A 19,948-nucleotide genomic window follows, 5' to 3' on the forward strand; every position below is an offset into this window, starting at 1 on the left:
CAGTCCAGAGCTGAGGAAGTGTTCTCATCCCCGTCTCTGCAACTAATTTTTGTGAGAAACTAGCAGGCTTATGTTGTGTTGAGGCTTCCTGTTTAGGTACTGAGACTACCTATGTGGTATTTGCTACAGAAGCAACTGTAGCTAACTGGCAATTTTATGGGAGTAAAAATTATCATTTTCTTTTATATCCTTGCTCATGCTGTATGTACTTTGCTAGTTGGCCACATGAACGCTCTCCTCTTTATTTTGGCTAGGGTTATACAAGGGGAACGGTTACAGTTTTATGTCTTCCCTCCTTTTCAGCTGCACTTAATGAAGCAGTTCTAATGTAGCAGGGAGCGTACTAGAGCATGTGGGAATGCTCCCATACTCTACGCTTACTTTCTTAGTAAGAAAACAAAGGTACTGTATATCTGGAGAATGACTGGAATCAGCTCTGATAAGCAGTACATTTGCATCACACTTGATGACTCTTCCAGAACAGACCACAATCATAGAGTACTTTATGCCAATACAGGCTAAATAAAAGAGCACAGTCACATTGTACTTGGGGAGTTTCATTTTTAAATCTCTCCTGGCTCATTTACAAGAGCTGTTGTGAATTTTTGAGTGCAGTTGTTCCTATGCCCTGACACAGTTGTTACCGGTCCTTCACTTCATCACTATTAGAAACCAGCATTTCACTGTGGCTACTATGTATTTTTAGTGGGCATGGTATGGTACTGGCAAAAGTCCTGTTAGAATCCTTCTAATTACCTTTGGTATTGTAGTACATCTGGTCAGTTGGGGGGGTTCATTTAAGTCTTAATCCTAATTTGTTTTGTTTGGCCCTCACCTCAATCTCTGGTAAACCGAAATGGGTCAGTCGGGATCTCTTATGCGTATCACATTGTTACCTATTCCTTGAAAGTTATATGCTGTAGTTCTATATTTACTGTGACTTGTTATCACGGCATGTACCTAATCTTTATACTGCATGTTACTGTACCATGTTTCTTTTGCCTTCAATAAAAACTGTTTAAAAAGAAAGAACAGAAATGGCACTCTATGACCTTGTTGAAGGAAGGATTGTTTGGACTAATTTTGATCTTTGAAAATTATGCTCAGATTCTAAGTATTTGTTTTCTCCTTAGTGCAGTGTTCCGCTTTACCCTTTAAATTGGCACTGATTTATGTGGACATCAAGTATGTGTACCTGCTGCGTTCTTTATTTCCAGTGTTTCCATATTTCTCACCTTTTGCTGTGGGGCCCTTTACTACCAGTTCTTGGTCCTGGGCACCATGCTGATGCAAGGGTCTTTGCCACTGGAGGAGGTTCATCTCCTGATCAGTATCCTGGAACTTAGGGTGATTTGGCTGTCCATGCATTCTGCTGGAAGGTCATCTGATCTGGATTCAGTCAGACAACACTGTTGCCATCACATACATCAACTAGCAAGGAGGGAATTTCACTGTGGCAGCACAAGTAGTCCAGACTCTGTTTGGGCAGAACTTTCTGTTCCTTATTTTTCAGCCCCCAGTGTAGACAATTGTCAGGCAAACTTCCTCAGTCTGGACCAGGGATAGTAGTGACTACACCCGGAGATGTTCCAGATGTTTTGCAAGTAAGGGACTATAAATGGAAGCAGTCTTATCTAAACTGGCAGCCTTCTCCTCCATTCTGCATTTTACCTCAACCTTTCTTCCCAGGTGTTCTGTCCCTCTATCTGACTGCAGTCCACCATTAGGAAAATTGTTTGATGTGTTCTGAGCTTTGAGACTCTTAGCAACTGCTTCTTCAGGGAACCCTATATCTTTCGTATTTCTAGGTTACTCAGGCAGAGACTTTTTCTAGTTTGTAAAGCTTCCCCTTGGTCATCTGTTATCTGTTCTCTAAGGTGAATCTGACTTCATCTGATTCCAGATTTGAGAGGTCCTTCAGGTGGCTCTTCAAGCTGCAAACAGTCCTAAGTTACTGCCATTTTTTTTCTTCTTGGGATTGTTCATCTTTTTTGCTATTTTGAACTAATTTTCTACAAAGCTGAGGCATGATGGTTGTGGGTGGGGATAACCAGTAACAACTTGTTTTTTTGCCAGTGTCCATTTCTCCAGTAGGCAACAGTATAATAGTATTACCATCAATCTAAGAATTTTTGTGTCCCTCAGTAGACTAAAAAGATTATACGTTGTGTATAAAAAATCCTATTTTTCCATAAAAAGACATGTATGGCTATTTGTAACAAGAAATGCCTGAATACGCTACATTGTTTTCTTTTTTTTAGACTTAGCCTTGGTAAAACACCAAAGCATATACCTATCTCAATTAAAAAAAAAAAACAAAAAAAAAAAAAAAAAAAAACATTAGGGCTCTTTCACACGGGCGTTCCGTATGTTCGTTTTTCATCCCATCCGTTTGCGAATGAAAAACGGACATAATGTATCATCTATGTAAATACGGATATCAACGGATGATCATCCGCTGACATCCGTTTTTTGTCCGTTCTGTTCAGTTTTTTGGAACGGAAGAGAACCCTATTTTTTCTTCCGTTCAAAAAACGGAACGGACGCAAAAACGGATGTCAGTGGTGTCATCCGCTGACATCCGTATTTACATAGACATACATTATGTCCGTGTTTCATCCGCCAACGGAAAAAAAAAAAAAAAAAAAAAAAAAGGACCTGATCGGGCAAAAAAAACTGAACGCCCGTGTGAAAGAGCCCTTAAAGAAGGGTTTGTAAATGTCATTGTAAGCATCTGAACAACAAAGCTTTGACAGAAAAACGCAAGAAAAAAAGATAAAAGCCTTTTTTTTTTTTTTTTTGTTTTGAATAGTGTAAGGAAAACTTAAAACCCATGTCAGGTTTATGTTTGCAACCGGTGTCCCATTCATTAGGACTTCCCTTCACTTAGTGTCCTGTAGAATAAATACATCAACACAAAGTGAAAGGAAATCTTTCAAAAAGTGAGTTAAATCTCCTCCTAGACAGTTGCCCCTCAGCTTGCGATTAGATACACAGGAATAACTATGACTCTCCTTCAGGACAGTCTTAAAGTAAATAAAGGTATTCAGATGATTACTACAAACCAGTTATGTTATAAATACATTTAAAAAAATCTGTCTATAAATGCACATTGATGGTAAATAAAAGTATACGTTGGGTTAAGATAAAAAATAGTGGGTAACATTTATCAAGTAAATTAGCAATACATTTAGTCACAAATCAGGCTAAATCTTCTGCTGCCAAAGGAGGAATTCATGACTTGTAATAAATCTGCCTCACAATGCGTCTCACTGCTCCACTTTAAACTGTTTAGCGTTGCTTTGCCAGGTGACAGGATTGATAAATGTCACTCAGTATTTTCTGCTAACATAGTTATTCATCTGCATTAGCGAACACAATGTTATGGAGTGGAAAAACAAGGCTAGGCAGTTTTTTTTACACATGCACCATATATGTTCAACTTTACATATAAATACTACAAAATACAACACATGCAACACAGTGCTCTCTAGCACTACAGCCTCGTGCATAGTGTATACTTGTGTGCAAGTGTATACAAGAAAAACACTTTTTTTTTTTTTAGTCAAGCATCCAATCATAATCTGCCTTTGTTTCCATAGCAGTTTAGGATAAAGGAAGAAGCTGATTGGTCATCATTTATAACAAGAACTTAATTGAAAGGGTTAATTCAACTTTAGTGACATTTATACAAAAAAATCCCTATGCATTACAGCTTCCTCAGTACATTCAAATGCAGTACTCTGTTTTGTGAAATAATGCTTCTTTCTCAAGTTGCTTCCATTGGGCTCCCCCCTCTGTCCTTCCTAGGTGCCAGGATGTACTGACTGTAGGATTCACAGCCCCCAGGGCTTCATTCTTGATCAATCCATGCGCAGTCCGCTATCTCTCATAGCATCTAAGCTTACCATTCTGCGAGAGTGAAAGGGAGCAGGCTACGCATGCATCAGTTCTCTTTCATGCTCGGGCCGTGTATCCAATAATCCTGCAATCCATGTAGGACAGAGAAACACCCCAATAGAACCCATAGCTTGAAAAAGGAAGCATTATTTTACAAAACTGAGGACCTTGTATTATTTACATTGCAGACTGTAATGTATAGGGTTTGTTTTCTTTGTTTTTTTTTGCAAACATTCAAGCTATGTAAACCCTTTAATACAAAAGGGCCTTTAGTTTCTTTATGCTTTTCTAAAAGTAGAAAGAAGGTATAATTGAGATGAATACTTGCCAGAGCACCAGAGCTTAATAAAATCATGAAGATGATAAAGGTTTCAAACCAGTTATGCTCCACTATTAGAAAACAGGTTTTCCGAAGGGTCCACCATGACTTTCCAAGCCCCTCTTCTACGCTAACTTGTAAACACTTGAAACGTGCCACACAACCTGTATAGAATACAAATTGCTAGTCTTACCCAAGGAAAAATTCACACATAAGAGGAAGCACAGGTACAAGCTTTAAATGAAAAAACATACATTTTTGTTTCCAATCTCTCTTTGATGTGTAAATTTGTATATATGTCCCTGTGAGGCTTCGCACTATGGTTTGCTGTATGTAGAAACATGTGGAAATTAAAGTATTTATACATACTTAACAAGCAGTAATAGAACTTTTAAACAAGCTATCACTGACCTCTATATCTGCTTATACTGCAAAGTAATTCATTTTCAAAGACTCCAAAAAATTATCAAAGACTCTACAGTGGGTTTCTTTTTTTTTTTTTTTTTAACATTGAAAATAGCTACAGAGGATTGCAGGCTTTTTTTTTATAACTATAGGCAAAACTTTTTTTTTGCTTTGTATACACTGAGGGAAAAAAGTATTTGATCCCCTGCTGATTTGTACGTTTGCCCACTGACAAAGAAATGATCGGTCTATAAATTTAATTGTAGGTTTATTTTAACAGTAAGAGACAGAACTACAACAAAAATATTCAGAAAAACACATTTAAAAAAGTTATATATTGATTTGCATTTTAATGAGTGAAATAAGTATTTGACCCCTTCACAAAACATGACAGTAATTGGTGGCAAAACCCTTGTTGGCAATCACAGAGGCTAGATGTTTCCTGTAGTTTGCCACCAGGTTTACAGACATCTCAGGAGGGATTTTGTCGCACTCCTCTTTGCAGATCCTCTCCAAGTCATTAAGGTTGTGAGGCTGACATTTGGTAATTCAAACCTTCGGCTCCCTCCACATATTTTCTATGGGATTAAGGTCTGGAGACTGGCTAGGCCACTTCAGGAACGTAATGTGCTTTTTCTTGAGCCACTCCTTTGATGCCTTGTTTTGGGTCATTGCCATGCTTGAATTTCCATCCACGACCCATTTACAATGCCCTGGCTAAGGGAAGGAGGTTCTCACCCAAGATTTGACATACATGGCCTGTCCGCTTAGCAGAAAAACACTCCCAAAGCATAATGTTTTCACCTCCATGTGTTGACGGTGGGGATGGTGTTCTTGGGGTCATAGGCACCATTTCTCCTTCTCCTCCAAACACAGTGAGTTGAGTTGATGCCAAAGAGCTCGATTTTGGTCTCATCTGACCGCAACACTTTCACCCAGTTCTCCTCCGAATCATTCAGATGTTCATTAGCAAACATTAGACGGACCTGTACATGAGCTTTCTTGAGCAGGGGGACCTTGTGGGCGCTGCAGGATTTCAGTCCTTCACGGCGTAGTGTGTTACTAATTGTTTTCTTGGTGACTATTGTCCCAGATGCCTTGAGATCATTGACAAGATTCTCCTGTGTAGTTCTGGGCTGATTCCTCACAGTTCTCATGATCATTAAAATTCCACGAGGTAAGATCTTGCATGGAGCCCCAGACTGAGGGGGATTGACAGTTATTTTGTGTTTCTTCCATTTGTGAATAATCGCACCGATTTTTGTCATCCTCTCACCAAGTTGCTTGGCTATGGTTTTGTAGCCCATTGCAGCCTACAATTTAGGTCTACAATCTTGTCCCTAACATCCTTGGAAAGCTCCTTGGTCTTGGCCATAATGGAGATATTGGAATCTGATTGATTGAATGCTTCTGTGGACAGGTGTCGTTAATTCAGGAAACAACCTGAGATTAGGAGCACTCCCTTCAAGACAGTGCTCCTAATCTCAGCTTGTTACCTGTATAGAAAAGACACCTGCGAGCAGAAATCTTCCCGATTGATAGGGGATCAAAATCTTATTTTACCTCATAATATGCAAATCAATTTATAACTTTTTTGAAATGCGTTTTCCTGGATATTGTTATTGGTTTTCTGTCTCTCACTGTTAAAATAAACTTACCATTAAAATTATAGACTGATCATTTCTTTGTCAGTGGGCAAATGTACAAAATCAGCAGGGGATCAAATACCTTTTTCCCTCACTGTAGAGTGGAGAGGGATTAGAACATCTGTCAGGTTTTTATTGCTGTCTCTGTCAGCATAGACATTCACCCTCTCTGTATGTCCAAAGATGATTAGTATATAAATTCCAGCGCTCAAATGTCCATAAAAATCTTTCTTGATTTCACAACAATCATAAGCTCTCACCAGATTTCCATGACCCTGCGGATATAAGCGGGTCATATAAAGCTCAGCTCGTCTTAGATTCCACCTTCTGATGTGTGCTTCTCAGCTTCCCATGCACCATTCCAAAAAGTGTAACAAAGAGAAAACAAAACTTTATAGTGTAGTATGGGTAGTAGAAGTGAAGACTTCCTGATGACGCATTCACTGCGTAATGCATTGTAGTCTAAGCCTTACCCGGACATCAGAAACCAACAACGTCATTTCCTGTGAGGGGGTGGAACGCACGCCGACCGCTGACACGCTACAAGGTTTCTATTCGGGGCTACATCACCCACATAGCAATGAGCGATCTATCCTGTGCCAGGAGGGCACATTTCTATGTAAGCACCTATCTTTTTACTTTATTTTAATAAAGAAACAGTATTACACTATTGGGCTTCCTATCTTTTCCACTCTGCATATAAATGAGAGTTGTACCCAGGGGATTCCATGTGAAGTATATGAGGTGAAGGATTGGATTCCTGGCTCTATCCCACTGTACACAATAACATAGGAGATATCCAGGGGGTTCCATAAGAAAGGGTAAGGAGAAGAAGAGTGGCTACCCGAAAGATTGGGGATATTAAACACAAGCGCTGTGAGGTCTGTGAGACCTGCCTCCATCTGGTGAGCATATACAAATATCACTAGCTCACAAGATCACAAGGGGAACACCTGGATTGGATTACTTCTTGTGGATGCATTGCATGGACTTGCATTTCAGTCATATCCCTAATGAGCAATAGCACAGACTTTATTATTAGTCACATTTATGTATTAAGCATTGGCACTATTGCACTTTTTTGAGTACCCATTCACTCATTGATTTAAAGGGGTATTCACAAATACCCGTATATATCTCACTATTGATATTATTTAAGGTTCACATATTGAGCACCTTTGATTATTTAGAATTCTGGCATGTTTAATGTCAAGTATTTGATATAAGCTTATATACTCCTGGCTTCATCTGAGCACTCTTGCACTTTACATTTTATTGATTTATTGTTGATATTATATGTTGAGGATTGTATTTACTACAAACATACACTAGGACCAGCACTTACTTTATTGATTTTAAACCATATAGTGTAGTATGCCACACCATGAACTCAATATATTAAATCATAAATGCGCTTACATGAAATCATAAACCAAAATGTGAATCTTATCATACACTTTCTTCCCAATGTATGCTATTTCACATGCAGATGTGCGCTTATTGGAACTTCTTACCCTTTCATTCTTGGGCCATATGTGCTTTAAATCACTTTATCCTCTTTCAAATCACGTAATCTCCCACAGATTGTCAAATATTTTCAGCTTACCATAATGTGAAAAAAAAAGATAAAAAAACTACCATAGTGACGTTAAGTTTAATAAACATATAGTATTCCAATTATGGTTGTGCTCACATATAACAGTAATCCATAATGCACAAAATATCTAATCTCCCTAGTGCTCACTGTATCACCTGTGCCAAACCAGTCTTATCCGAATTATTTTACTCATATATAGACCATTTCCAACACCAACTCCTTCTCCCACTTCTCCTTACAGTTGCGATGGTCACTCAGAAATTTGCAATATTGGCTTCAAGTTAAAAGAAGGCAAAGACCATAGTTAAGCAAAATTTAACTAAATTACATGTATTCAGAATAAAAAAATCTGCTCACATTCAACAAACTAAGAAACACATGTATATACCAGCATCAAAGATAGTGGATCAGGGACTCATTTCCTCACCTGACTTTATCAACGGATCCTTCGATAAAGTCGAGTCACGAAACTCATCAACATTCGGAACCAGAAGTCCCTGATCCACCATCTTGGATGCTGGTATTTACATGCATCCCTTAGTTTGTTGAATGTGAGCAGCTTTTTTTACTTTGAATAAATGCAATTTAGTTAAATTTTGCTTGAATGTGGTATTTGCCTTCTTTTACCATTATGCCAACAATGCAAACTTCTGAGTGACCATTCCAAATGTAAGGAGAAGTGGAAGAAGGAGCTGGTGTTGGAAATGGTCTATATATGAGCCATGGAAAGAGAACTCTGGTGAGACTGTTTTGGCACAGGGGAGAGAGCGTGCACTGGGGAGATTGGATCTTTTGGGCATTATGAATCACTGTTACGTGTGAGCACAACTACAATTGGAATACTATATGTTTAATAAACTTACAGCACTATAAAAGTTTTTTTTCTTTTTTTCACAGCGTGGTGGGCTGAAAATATTTGCCATTCTGTGAGAGATTATGCATTTTGAAAAAGGAGAAAGTTATTTAAAGTGTGTATGGCCCAGGTATAAAAGGGTAAAATGTTTCGGTAGGTGCACTTCTGCATGTGAAAAAGGATACACTGGGAAGAAAATGTATGGTGATAAGATTCACATTTTGGCTTATGATTTATTGTAAGCGCATTTAGAATTTAATATATTGAGGGTATAGTGTGACATACTACACTATATTGTTTTATTTTCTCCTTGTGGTATGTTTCATGGAAAGCTGAGAAGTACACATCAAAAGGGAGAATCTAAGGCACCTGGAGTTGTTTGCTGAGCTTTATATGACTGGCTTATATCTGAAGAACCATGGAAATCTAGTGAGAGTTTATGACTGTTATAAAAAAAAGGTAGTTGTTCATTGAAGGAAGCACTTTTAGTTTTGATCGCTATAGACTTTTTTTTATGGAAAATTGAGCGCTGGAATTTATTTAAATTATCAATAGAATATCCATCCAGGTAGGCAGGAATTTTCAGGTACTTGGGTCACAGATATGATTTTAGGGTTATGCCTGAGTGCTATTGTGTATTGCGATTGTGTATTACTATAACCAAAGGTTACCATGAAAGAAAATCCCAAATTTTGCATTGTCACCAGAACAGGAATAGAGGGGAAATCTTCCAATTGAGATACTAGTTCTGGTGACAACCAGGGATTTCCTCTCATTTCCTGTTTGGCTATGGTATGTAAAGGAAAATCCCCCCAATGAGACCCAGTTGGGCAAAAAAAAACTGACAGAGTTTATAACCCTCCCTTACTCTATCTAAAATGAAACATGTGTTGTCTTTAGTTCTACTTAAAGGCTATTATTGGTTGTTCAGAAAATGTAAATATTTTATTGTGCAATGTCTGGGCATAGATTCACTTTAGTTCAAACATGTTCAACCATTAGGTGCTCATATAGTGTAAATAATTGACTTTGATTTTGTATCAGTGTCTTGTATCCCCCATGTACTGCAGCACTCAGCCTGGGAGAAAGAGCCAGCACTAGGAGCCAATGAAGTGTGCATGAACTGTTAAGGAACATTCTGATAAAGAGAAGAGTAAAAGATGTATGATTTATCACTGTGCTGCTAATGTGCCTACTGTCCAATCACAGGCTGGCGGCAGGAAGGTGACCAGTCTGTTTTGCTTAACTGCAGTGGTAAAAAAGCCAGGTCACTCTCTGTTGTCTGGTAGAGCTGTGTATATCTCCGGACTAAATAGATATCGATACAAATCCATTACATTTCAGCTTTAGGGGCTGCTTGACTTTACTTTAGGGTGGACTTTTGATTGAATAAGACAAAGGTAGCCTTGGGTGTAAAGAACTGTGTTGAATTTGGCTTTCTACTTATCTTCAAATGAGGCCCGGGAGGGACACACTGAAAGAATTGTCTAAGCAAACATTTTCCTATAGTTTGTAATGTGTGTTAGAGATTGCTACATAGTCACATTCTTTTTCTTCCTTGCCTATTACTCTTCAAATTATAAAAACCCTATAAATACTAACAGAGACCTGGGCTTTCAAAACAGGGGCATCTTGTATCCTCAGAATATAAAACCAGTAGTTGATTCAAAGGAAGGCAAAAAAATCCTTACGAAGTGTGGTCCAATTTCCCACAGGGATAAAAATTCCTTCCTATCCCCAAAAACAAGTGAATAACTTCCTGAAACAACATTTTACACGATTACTTTTTCTGAATGTTATTAGTTGCTAATATACTGTTATTAATATTCATATATAGGGGAAAAATTGTATGAACTTACTCATTGGCAAGTATCAATAACAGCTCACAAATGTGGCCATGTTTTTCACAGTAGGGGTTCTGATTTTAATGATTTTCCATCAATGTTTTGTTTTCAACGGTTTAGGTATAAATAGTGCTAGCTTGCATTTTTTAGAGTTTGTGAGTGAGCCCCGGTTCACACTTGTGCGTGTGCGGGGTTCGCATGTAATATCGGAGCGCACTGCTCCGACATTACATGCGATCGGCTGTGCGGTGCGAGTTTAGCCATACAGTTTGTATGGCTAAATTCGCACCGCAGCCGCACCAAACACGCACAGGGACCCTTTTTTCTAGCCGCATCAGGATCGGATCGCACAGCGGTTCACACTTGTGCGATCCGATCCTGTGCGAGCTGCACGATCGCACTGCGATATGCGATCAAACTGGGGGTGTCGTTAAGATTACATTGACACCCCCAGCGCATCGCATATGGCAGTGTGAACTGCCGGGGGTGTGTGCGATGCGGGAACAGGCTGCGAATTCGCAGCCTTCGCATATATGTGAACCGAGCCTCACTGGTTTGTGGCTCAAAGAAAAAAGAATCTGTCATTACATTTTTATTTCATTATATGCTAAAGTGACATACTGCTTTGGATTATTTTAAGTATTTTAAGAAAAAAAAAAAATCTAAGAGTGAGGCAACATGGGTTTTATGAAAATAAGGGGCATCCTTGCTGTTATACAACGGTTATACTAAACACTTATTATATTGCAACTTATCAATTCTTTGATGTGGCGGCTGCGTCTTTTATTTTTACCTGGTGATCAGGTCTCTAAGTCTGTTGTTTTTCAACAGAACAACAACCTGCAGATGTAACAGAGGATTAAGACAAACCATTTAAAGTGGTTGTAAACCCTTACAAAGAGTGGCAACAATAATTATTTGATTCCCTGCAGATTTTGTAAGTTTGCCCACTTACAAAGCAAAGAAGGATCTAAAATTTTTATCTTATGTGTATTTTAAATGACAGAGACAGAATATCAACCTAAAAAAAAACAAAAAAAAAAAACACATCACACAAATATTATAAATTGAGTTGCAGTTCAGTGAGTAAAATAAATATTTGATCCCTAAGCAAAACAGGACTTGGTACATGGTGGAGAAGCCCCTGTTGGCAAGCACAGAGGTAAGACATTTCTTGTAGTTGGTTACCAGGTTTGCACACATCTTAGGAGGGATTTTGGTTCACTCTTCTTCACAGATCTTCTCTAAATCCTTATGTTTTCCTGGCTGATGCTTGGCAACTCAAAGTTTAAGTGCCCTCCATAAATTTTCTATAGGATTAATATCTGGAAAATGGCTAGGCCACTCCATGATCTTAATGTGCTTCTTCTTGAGCCACTCCTTTGTTGTCTTGGCAGTAAGTTTTGGATCATTGTCATGCTGGAAGACCCATTAATGACCCATCTTCAGTGTTCTGGCTGAGGGAAGAAGGTTCTCATCCAAGATTTTACAATATATGGCCCCAGGGCCGGTACAAGGGGTGGGTGAGAGGGGGAATTGCCCTGAGCGGTGTCTAATTTGAGGTAGGGAGGGCACACTGGGAGCTACCATCGCTGCTCTTGCTTCACTAACAGGAGTGACTTGCTGTATATTCACTGCATATCTACTGATTCTCAACTACCCTGTTCCTCCTTCTCTGCCTTATCTACTGCAGCTACTAATCACTCTCTCCTCCAACACTCCCACCCTCACCTGGCTCTCCTTCCCAGGACACCACACCTTCTCCCTTATAACTCTCACTTTTCTGACTCATCTCCGCTCTGCCTTGCCTAAACCTCTCTCTACCTTTCCTGGATGATCATACAATAAGTCAGCACCCATCCTCCTTGCTTCTCTGCCCTGTTGATTTTCCCTCTTCTCCTTCTCTTATCTGTTGTTCTGTCCACACATTTCCACTACACATTTCCTGCAGTCTCTGGTCTCAGCTCAGCATTCCACAAACCAAACTTACACCCTTTCCATCCTAGTTTACTTTTAGCTCTTCTAACTGCCCTATCCCCGCACAGCCTAGCAGTCTCTGCACTCCATCACTTTGCTCTTCATTAGCACATACCACCCCAACCTCCTCACGATTTTCTTATCTCTAATGGTGGGTTCACACTGGTGCGCTGTGGGTTGTCCGCAGTGCGATTTAATGTGTGGTTCACCTGCAATTTTAGGTGCGCTTCTTAACCACAGCTCAGCAGCCGCTCGGTCCCTATCCCCCCTCTCGCTGCTCTACCCGGGTCTCCTCCTGTCCCACCGGGAGGCCCGAGCAACCAGCAGGCACGTCCGCTGGCTGGTTAGAGTCCCGAACGAAGCCGGATTTGGCTTTGATCGGGTCTCCGATCATGTAACCCGTAAGTGACGTCATAACATCACTTTTGGTTTACGCGGATGCCAACAGCGTCGATTTAACCACTTAAGGACCGCCCGCCACAGATATACTGCAGCAGGCTGGCCCTCCTGCACGAACCGACGTAAACCCTACGCTAGTCGCACGCCTGCAGCTAGGCAGCGGGGACTCCGATGCATGGGGCCGGTGCATCTGATTGCTCCCGGGCACCCACGCTCGTTCTCCGCTGAGAGAAAAGGACGGTCGGCTGTTGTAAACACTTCTCTCTGGAATGATCACAGAGCTCCTGTGATCCTTCTATATAGGATCACAGGTCTCTATGATCATTCCCCAAACCCAACCTCCATACAGTTAGAAACACTCCCCTAGGCTTACATTTAACCCCCTGATCACCCTCTGTGTTAACCCCTTCCCTGCCAGTGTCATTATTACAGTAACAGTGCATTTAGCACTGATTACTATAGTAATGTCACTGGTCATCCCAAAAGTGTAAAAAATGTCAGTTAGGGGTCCGATCTGTCCTCCGCAATGATATGTAGCAGAAAAGAAATTGGCCTAAAATATAAACAAATTTTGATTTTTATTTATTTTTTTTTTTTTTGTTCTAAAGCAGAATGTGAAAAATATTGTTTTTTTTTTTCTTCAGAATTGCCGCTATGTTTTTGTTTAGAAGGCAAAAAAAAAAAAAAAAATCGCAGAGGTAATCAAATACCACCAAAAAAAAAAAAGCTCTATTTGTGGGGAAAAAAAGGACATTAATTTTATTTAGGTACAGTATCGCACAACAGCACAATGGCATAGTAACACAGTGCCGAATTGCAAAAAAATGGCCTGGTCATTAAGGGGGAAATCCTTCCGGTCCAAACGTGGTTAAGTGCAGTGGAGGGGTTTAGGTCTTTTCCATAAAGAGTTCCTGTCACTGCCTATTACGGTTACTGTCACAAGGGATGTTTACTGGTAATTGTTAGTTAAAGTAACGCTCTGTCATATCGCAAAAAGTGGCCTGGTCATTAGGGGGGTAAAATCTTCCGGTCCAGAAGTGGTCAATCATTTTTCATGTTAGAGGTTTAACACTTTAACACTGACAGGGTTGCTTATAATGGTTAGCTTTTCTTTTATTATGTAAAACCTTTATCCAAAAAGGAAAACAAACTGTTTGCTGTAACTACTGATAATGTATTAGCTGGAGTTGGGCTTTATTTATTAGTGTATTTAAATCTGCTAGTACATCTAATGCTCTTCTTCCCTCAGACAGTTAATGCCGCTGTCCAATGGTGTGTCTCTGTTGCTCATTCATTCAGAGTGTTGGCAATTTAATACAGGAAGCGTGTTATTCGCCAGATCACCAGGTGAAAACAGAGTGAAACAAATAAAAAAACGAATGCAACCACCACATCTAATGATTTGTAAGCTGCAATATATTACATTTTTGGCTCTGGGTTTAATACCGCTTTATAGGTCTAGGATTAACTGTGTCTGGTGGGGGTTGGGTGTGGGGGGAACAATACTAATGTACAGAATTACAGCAGGAGCATAGCACTGAAAAAATAGCATTTCTTTGGTCATGTAATAATTACCAATCACCATTTCTAGCACATCATCATCTGGGTGTTTTAAAGCAAAAACATACCATCTGTAAAGCAATTATCTGGATCCAGATATTCTTCTGGCTGCTCTACTTGAACTTCCTCTGCTTCTGGTTTAATATCAATGGTACTTCCTTCTGAAGAACTTGTGTCATCCAGTTTCTGTGAAACAATAAGATGAAATAAAATCACCAACAATATTTAATAAAATACTTTCACACTAATTTCTCATTTCACTTTCATTAAGTTTTCATTGACGTTTCTCAGAGTACAGATTATGACACAAAAATGTATTTGGATAAAAGCAATTAATTATTAATTTCCAGATCAAAAGTCATCAACAGCACAAGTTTATGTTCAACTGAAACAAGAATATTGAAATTACTATTTTCTGCTGCATTAAATCTTATGAAATAGTTTGAATCCAAAGACATCCAGCGCTTCTCTATGGGTCTAAAACACTCCTCTTACATCTTCCAACAGATGACTATTTGCTCAAATCAGTTCAGTGTTCCAAACTCTTACCAGATTTTCTAAACCAAGTAAATAATACGGGTCCAATGAAGCTTTTTTATTCACCACGTATCTGCATCGGTCTCAGTAGCACTCCGTCATTCAATCTCATATGTACCCCCAAAAAAATAAAAACCTTCTGGTTATCAGATCTCTAATAATTGTAGTCCTTTGCATGTTAGGGCCAGTACACATGATCAGAAAATCGTACAAAAAATGCCACTTTCGAAGCCATTGTACAGTAATCTGATCGTTCGCTTTCATTTAAAATTCTCCGAGGGGACAAACACAAAAAGTTTTCTTGTACAATACCAGATCGTATGATTTTCATTTAATCAGTACAGTTTTCGTCCAAAAATACAATACAATACAAATACAAAACAATACATTACATCACTTCCAAATTTGTATTCTATCATATGAGAATTTACTTTAGTAACCTCTTCATTTTCGATATGGAGACTAGCGTGCAAAAAAAACTAAAAACGGATGATCATTCGTCTGATAATCTCATTGTGTGTGTTAGGCCTAAAACAGCATGCTTTTCAAATCACCACTGTGTTAGTGCCATCTTCACTCTACCTCAGGGGTGTCAAACTTAATTTTATTGCGGGCTGCATCAGCATTGTGGTTGCCCTCAAAGGGCCATCTTCACTCTACCTCAGGGGTGTCAAACTTAATTTTATTGCGGGCCACATCAGCATTGTGGTTGCCCTCAAAGGGCCAGTTATATCTGTAGGATTAGATGACAAGAGCACCCCACGCCCCCTTACACCCTTACATTGGATTTCAAGAACCCCCCTCCACCATCAAAAGTCAAGAGTCACCCACCCTTCCTTACATTACAATGCACCTCCTTACCTTGTGCTGCTGCCAGGAAGAAGATGTGGGTGGATATGGGAAGACATGCAGGGTCTGGAGGAGAACCAGAGGAGGGCTGGAGTCATCTTCCAGAGTCTGCTGAATGCTCAGACCAGGGGAGGCAAAAGCAAGGTGGTGTTGCAGCTGCTCAGAGAGGTGCAGGATCTTCAGGAGTTCTGCCCTCCTCTCTGCTGTGGACTGCTGAGAAGAAGGGGGGGGGGGGTGGGCAAAGATGAGCCTTTCTGCAGCTACACAGAGGAGTGCAGGATCTGGCAAAAGGAGTTTTGTTCTCTCTGCTGCCGACTAGAGACAAGGTGGGGGCAGAGACAAGGGGGAGTGGCGCAGCTGCAGGAGAGGTGCAAGGGCCACGCGAAATGGCCTGGGGGGCCGCATTCGGCCCGTGGGCCTTGTGTTTGACACCTGTGCTCTACCTAATGCCTATATGGTTACACAAAAAATATACTTGCATTTATTTTTCATCGCAACAGATCCTTTGACAAAGTGGATGCGACAAAAAGCATTAGGAAGGGACGCCAGACGCTAACCCCGAAACCAGAAGCGCCCATTCCGACATCTTTGATTTGGGAAATTGCATTCATTTACCATTGTAACCATTCTGGGCCTAATAAATGTGATTTTATTGGGATTTTCTGCACTATTGGCTTGTATCTTCTCTTACATATCCTATTACAACCTAACATTTGGGAGATTTTTCCATTTCATTTAAGGGAGCAGAGTGAAGCAAATCTACTTTTCCATCCAGTCTGGTAAAGTATTTGGAACGAGGGAAAGTTCATGCTGGTGTGTATAAAAACACGATGGCAAGTTGTTTTTGGCACATTATAGAGTCACTGGATAATGTGAGCACAACACTTATGGATGAGTTTTGGTGGGAACATGTTACACTATTGTGGTTTTCCATGTTTCTTTTGGAATTTACGAGAGAAGATTCAAAGGACCTTAATGGGGGAAGATAGCTCTTTAGATGATAAATATAGGCATAAGGGAAAGTGAAGACAAGTGAGCACAATTATTAGAGAATTATTCTGATAACCAGAAGGTATTACACTGTATACATTTTTCTTTTTTTGGGGACACATATGAGATTGAATGAAGAAAAGTTACTAAGGAAGACGCAGATACGTGGTGAAAAAAAATGCTTCATTGGGTCAGAAAATCTGGTAAGAGTTTGGAACACTGAGCAAATAGTCACCTGTTGGAAGAGAAGAGAAGCGCTGGATGTCTTTGGATTATGATTTTTTCATAATGCCCCAGGGGGCATTATTGTTTAGTCTGGCTGCTGTGCAAGATAGCTGAGGGACACAAAACGTGCTGGACACACGTCACAAGCATTCACCTAGCCCTCACAAATTCTGGGTGTATTTTTCATCATTTGTTGGTTTCCTATGTTTATCAGCTTCCTCTAGTGGCCATAATATACAGTATAGATTTTCCTGATATACCTCAGTCAGGGAAATACCACTAGATAAAGATGACGATTATAGGAAATCAAAGTATTAAGCAAAATACGGCCAGAATTCATGAGGGCTAGGCAAATGTTTGTGATATTTACCCAGCAAATGTTTTATATATAGACCTTGATGTGTTTAATAGGCAATAAACAAAAATAAAAATAAATACATACATGCACACACAGTAAGTATCTACATGAATAAGTAGTGAGTCATGAATGTACTATGTGTAGGCTGAGTATTTTCTGCCTGGGCAGAGCAACAGAACCCATTGCTGACCGGGATTATATGCAGGCACTCTCTCACACAGCTTCAGGCCTTGGAAGCTCCACAGGCAGTAGATAGATACCTTGGTGACATCAGGGCTACTACAGAATGCTACTACACAATCCTAAAAGTGTCAGAGGATGAAGACAACTAGCTGACCTCTCCTTCTGAAAATCTCAGGCCTCAATACTTTTTGAGCTGCTGATCAAGCATGCAGCTAGCATAGCCAAACGAAAGTCAGACAGTCCTGGTACAGCAATGCATTACCCTTCATTGAGGTAAGGCAACCCATTCATTTTCAATGAGCAGCCAATGTACCACAATGCAGATTTTAATTGAAGGAAGGTCTATTTACTAAAATAGGACAAAGTGTAAAAGGCTGCTAAAGCAGTGCCAGGTTTTCACATCATTCACCCTCATGTCAGTTGACATCCACCAGCTTCTTACATCACCTAAAAACTTCAACAATGAAATATATACATATAAATAAATATATATATATATATATATATATATATATATATATATATATATATATATATATATATATATATATATATATATAAATATAAACACACACACGCACTATATAATATACATTATATAGCTTATAATATTATATAGATATACATTATGAATACATTTAAACATTTACAGTATCTCACAAAAGTGAGTACACCCCTCACATTTTTGTAAATATTTTATATATCTTTTCATGTGACAACACTGAAAAAATGACACTTTGCTACAATGTAAAGGAGTGAGTGTACAGTTGTATAACAGTGTAAATTTCCTTTCCCTCCAAAATAACTCAACACACAGCCATTAATGTCTATGTCGCTGGCAACAAAAGTGAGTACACCCCTATGTGAAAATGTCCAAATTGGGCCCAAAGTGTCAACATTTTGTGTGGCCACCATTATTTTCCAGCACTGCCTTAACCCTCTTGGGCATGGCGTTCACCAGAGCTTCACAGGTTGCCACTGGAATCCTCTTCCACTCCTCCATGACGACATTGCAGAGCTGGTGGATGTTAAAGACCTTGCGCTACTCCACCTTCTGTTTGAAGATGCCACACAGATGCTCAATAGGGTTTAGGTGTGGAGACATGCTTGGCCAGTTCATCGCCTTTACCCTCAGCTTCTTTAGTAAGGCAGTGTTGGAATACTGCCCTGCGTTCCAGTCTCTGAAGAGGGGCGGGGGGGAATAATGCTCTGCTTCAGTATGTCACAGTACATGTTGGCATTCATAATTCCCTCAATAAACTGTAGCCCCCCAGTTCCGGCAGCATTCGTGCAGCCCCAGACCATGACACTCCCACCACCATGCTTGACTGTAGGCAAGACACACTTGTCTTTGTACTCATCTGGTTGCTGCAACACACACTTGACACCATCTGAACCAAATATGTTTATCTTGGTCTCATCAGATCCCAGGACGTGGTTTCAGTAATCCATGTCCTTAGTCTGCTTGTCTTCAGCAAACTGTTTGCGGGCTTTCTTGTGATTCATCTTTAGAAGATTCATCTTTAGAAGAGGCTTCCTTCTGGGATGACAGCCATGCAGATCAATTAGATGCCGTGTGCGGCGTATGGTCTGAGCACTGACAGGCTGACCCCCCACCCCTTCAACTTCTGCAGCAATGCTGGCACCCCTTTTACATCCATTTCCCAAAGACAACCTCTGGATATGACGCAGAGCATGTGCACTCAACTTCTTTGGTCGACCATGGCGAGGCCTGTTCTGAGTGGAACCTGTTTGGTTTAATCGCTGTATGGTCTTGGCCACCATGCTGCAGCTCAGTTTCAGGGTCTGGGAAATCTTCATATAGCCTTGGCAATCTTTATGTAGAGTAACAATTCTTTTTTTTAGATCCTCAGAGTTCTTTGCTATGAGGTGCCATGTTGAACTTCCAGTGACCAGTATGAGAGAGTGAGAGCGATAACACCAAATTTAACACACCTGCTCACCATTCACACCTGAGACCTTGTAACACTAACAAGTCACATGACACCAGGGAGGGAAAATGGCTAAGTGGGCCCAATTTGGACATTTTAACTTAGGGATGTACTCACTTTTGTTGGCAGCGGTTTAGACATTAATGACTGTGTGTTGAGTTATTTTGAGGGGACAGTACATTTACACTGTTATACAAGCTGTACACTCACTACTTTACATTGTAGCAAAGTGTCATTTTTTCAGTCTTGTCACATGAAAAGGTAGAATAAAATATTTACAAAAATCTGAGGGGTGTACTCCCTTTTGTGAGATACTGTACATATAAGCCCCGAGGTCCTAAGACCACTATAAAG

General features: G+C 39.9%; 1 protein-coding gene across 1 annotated transcript in view; it reads right to left on the reverse strand.

Annotated features, from left to right (window-relative positions):
• The window catches only part of SCN8A (sodium voltage-gated channel alpha subunit 8), a 328,265-nt gene that overhangs the window by 54,187 nt on the left and 254,130 nt on the right, over positions 1–19,948 (reverse strand). The window contains exons 18-19 of the mRNA XM_082244781.1: positions 14,569–14,686; positions 4,229–4,383 (exon numbers count right to left, since the gene is read on the reverse strand). Coding sequence (XP_082100907.1) covers positions 4,229–4,383; positions 14,569–14,686 — 273 coding nt within the window. The remainder of the gene's footprint in view (positions 1–4,228; positions 4,384–14,568; positions 14,687–19,948) is intronic.

This window comes from Pelophylax lessonae, assembly GCF_965119305.1.
Source record: "Pelophylax lessonae genome assembly, chromosome: 2".
In the NCBI taxonomy this organism is placed as follows: domain Eukaryota; kingdom Metazoa; phylum Chordata; class Amphibia; order Anura; family Ranidae; genus Pelophylax; species Pelophylax lessonae.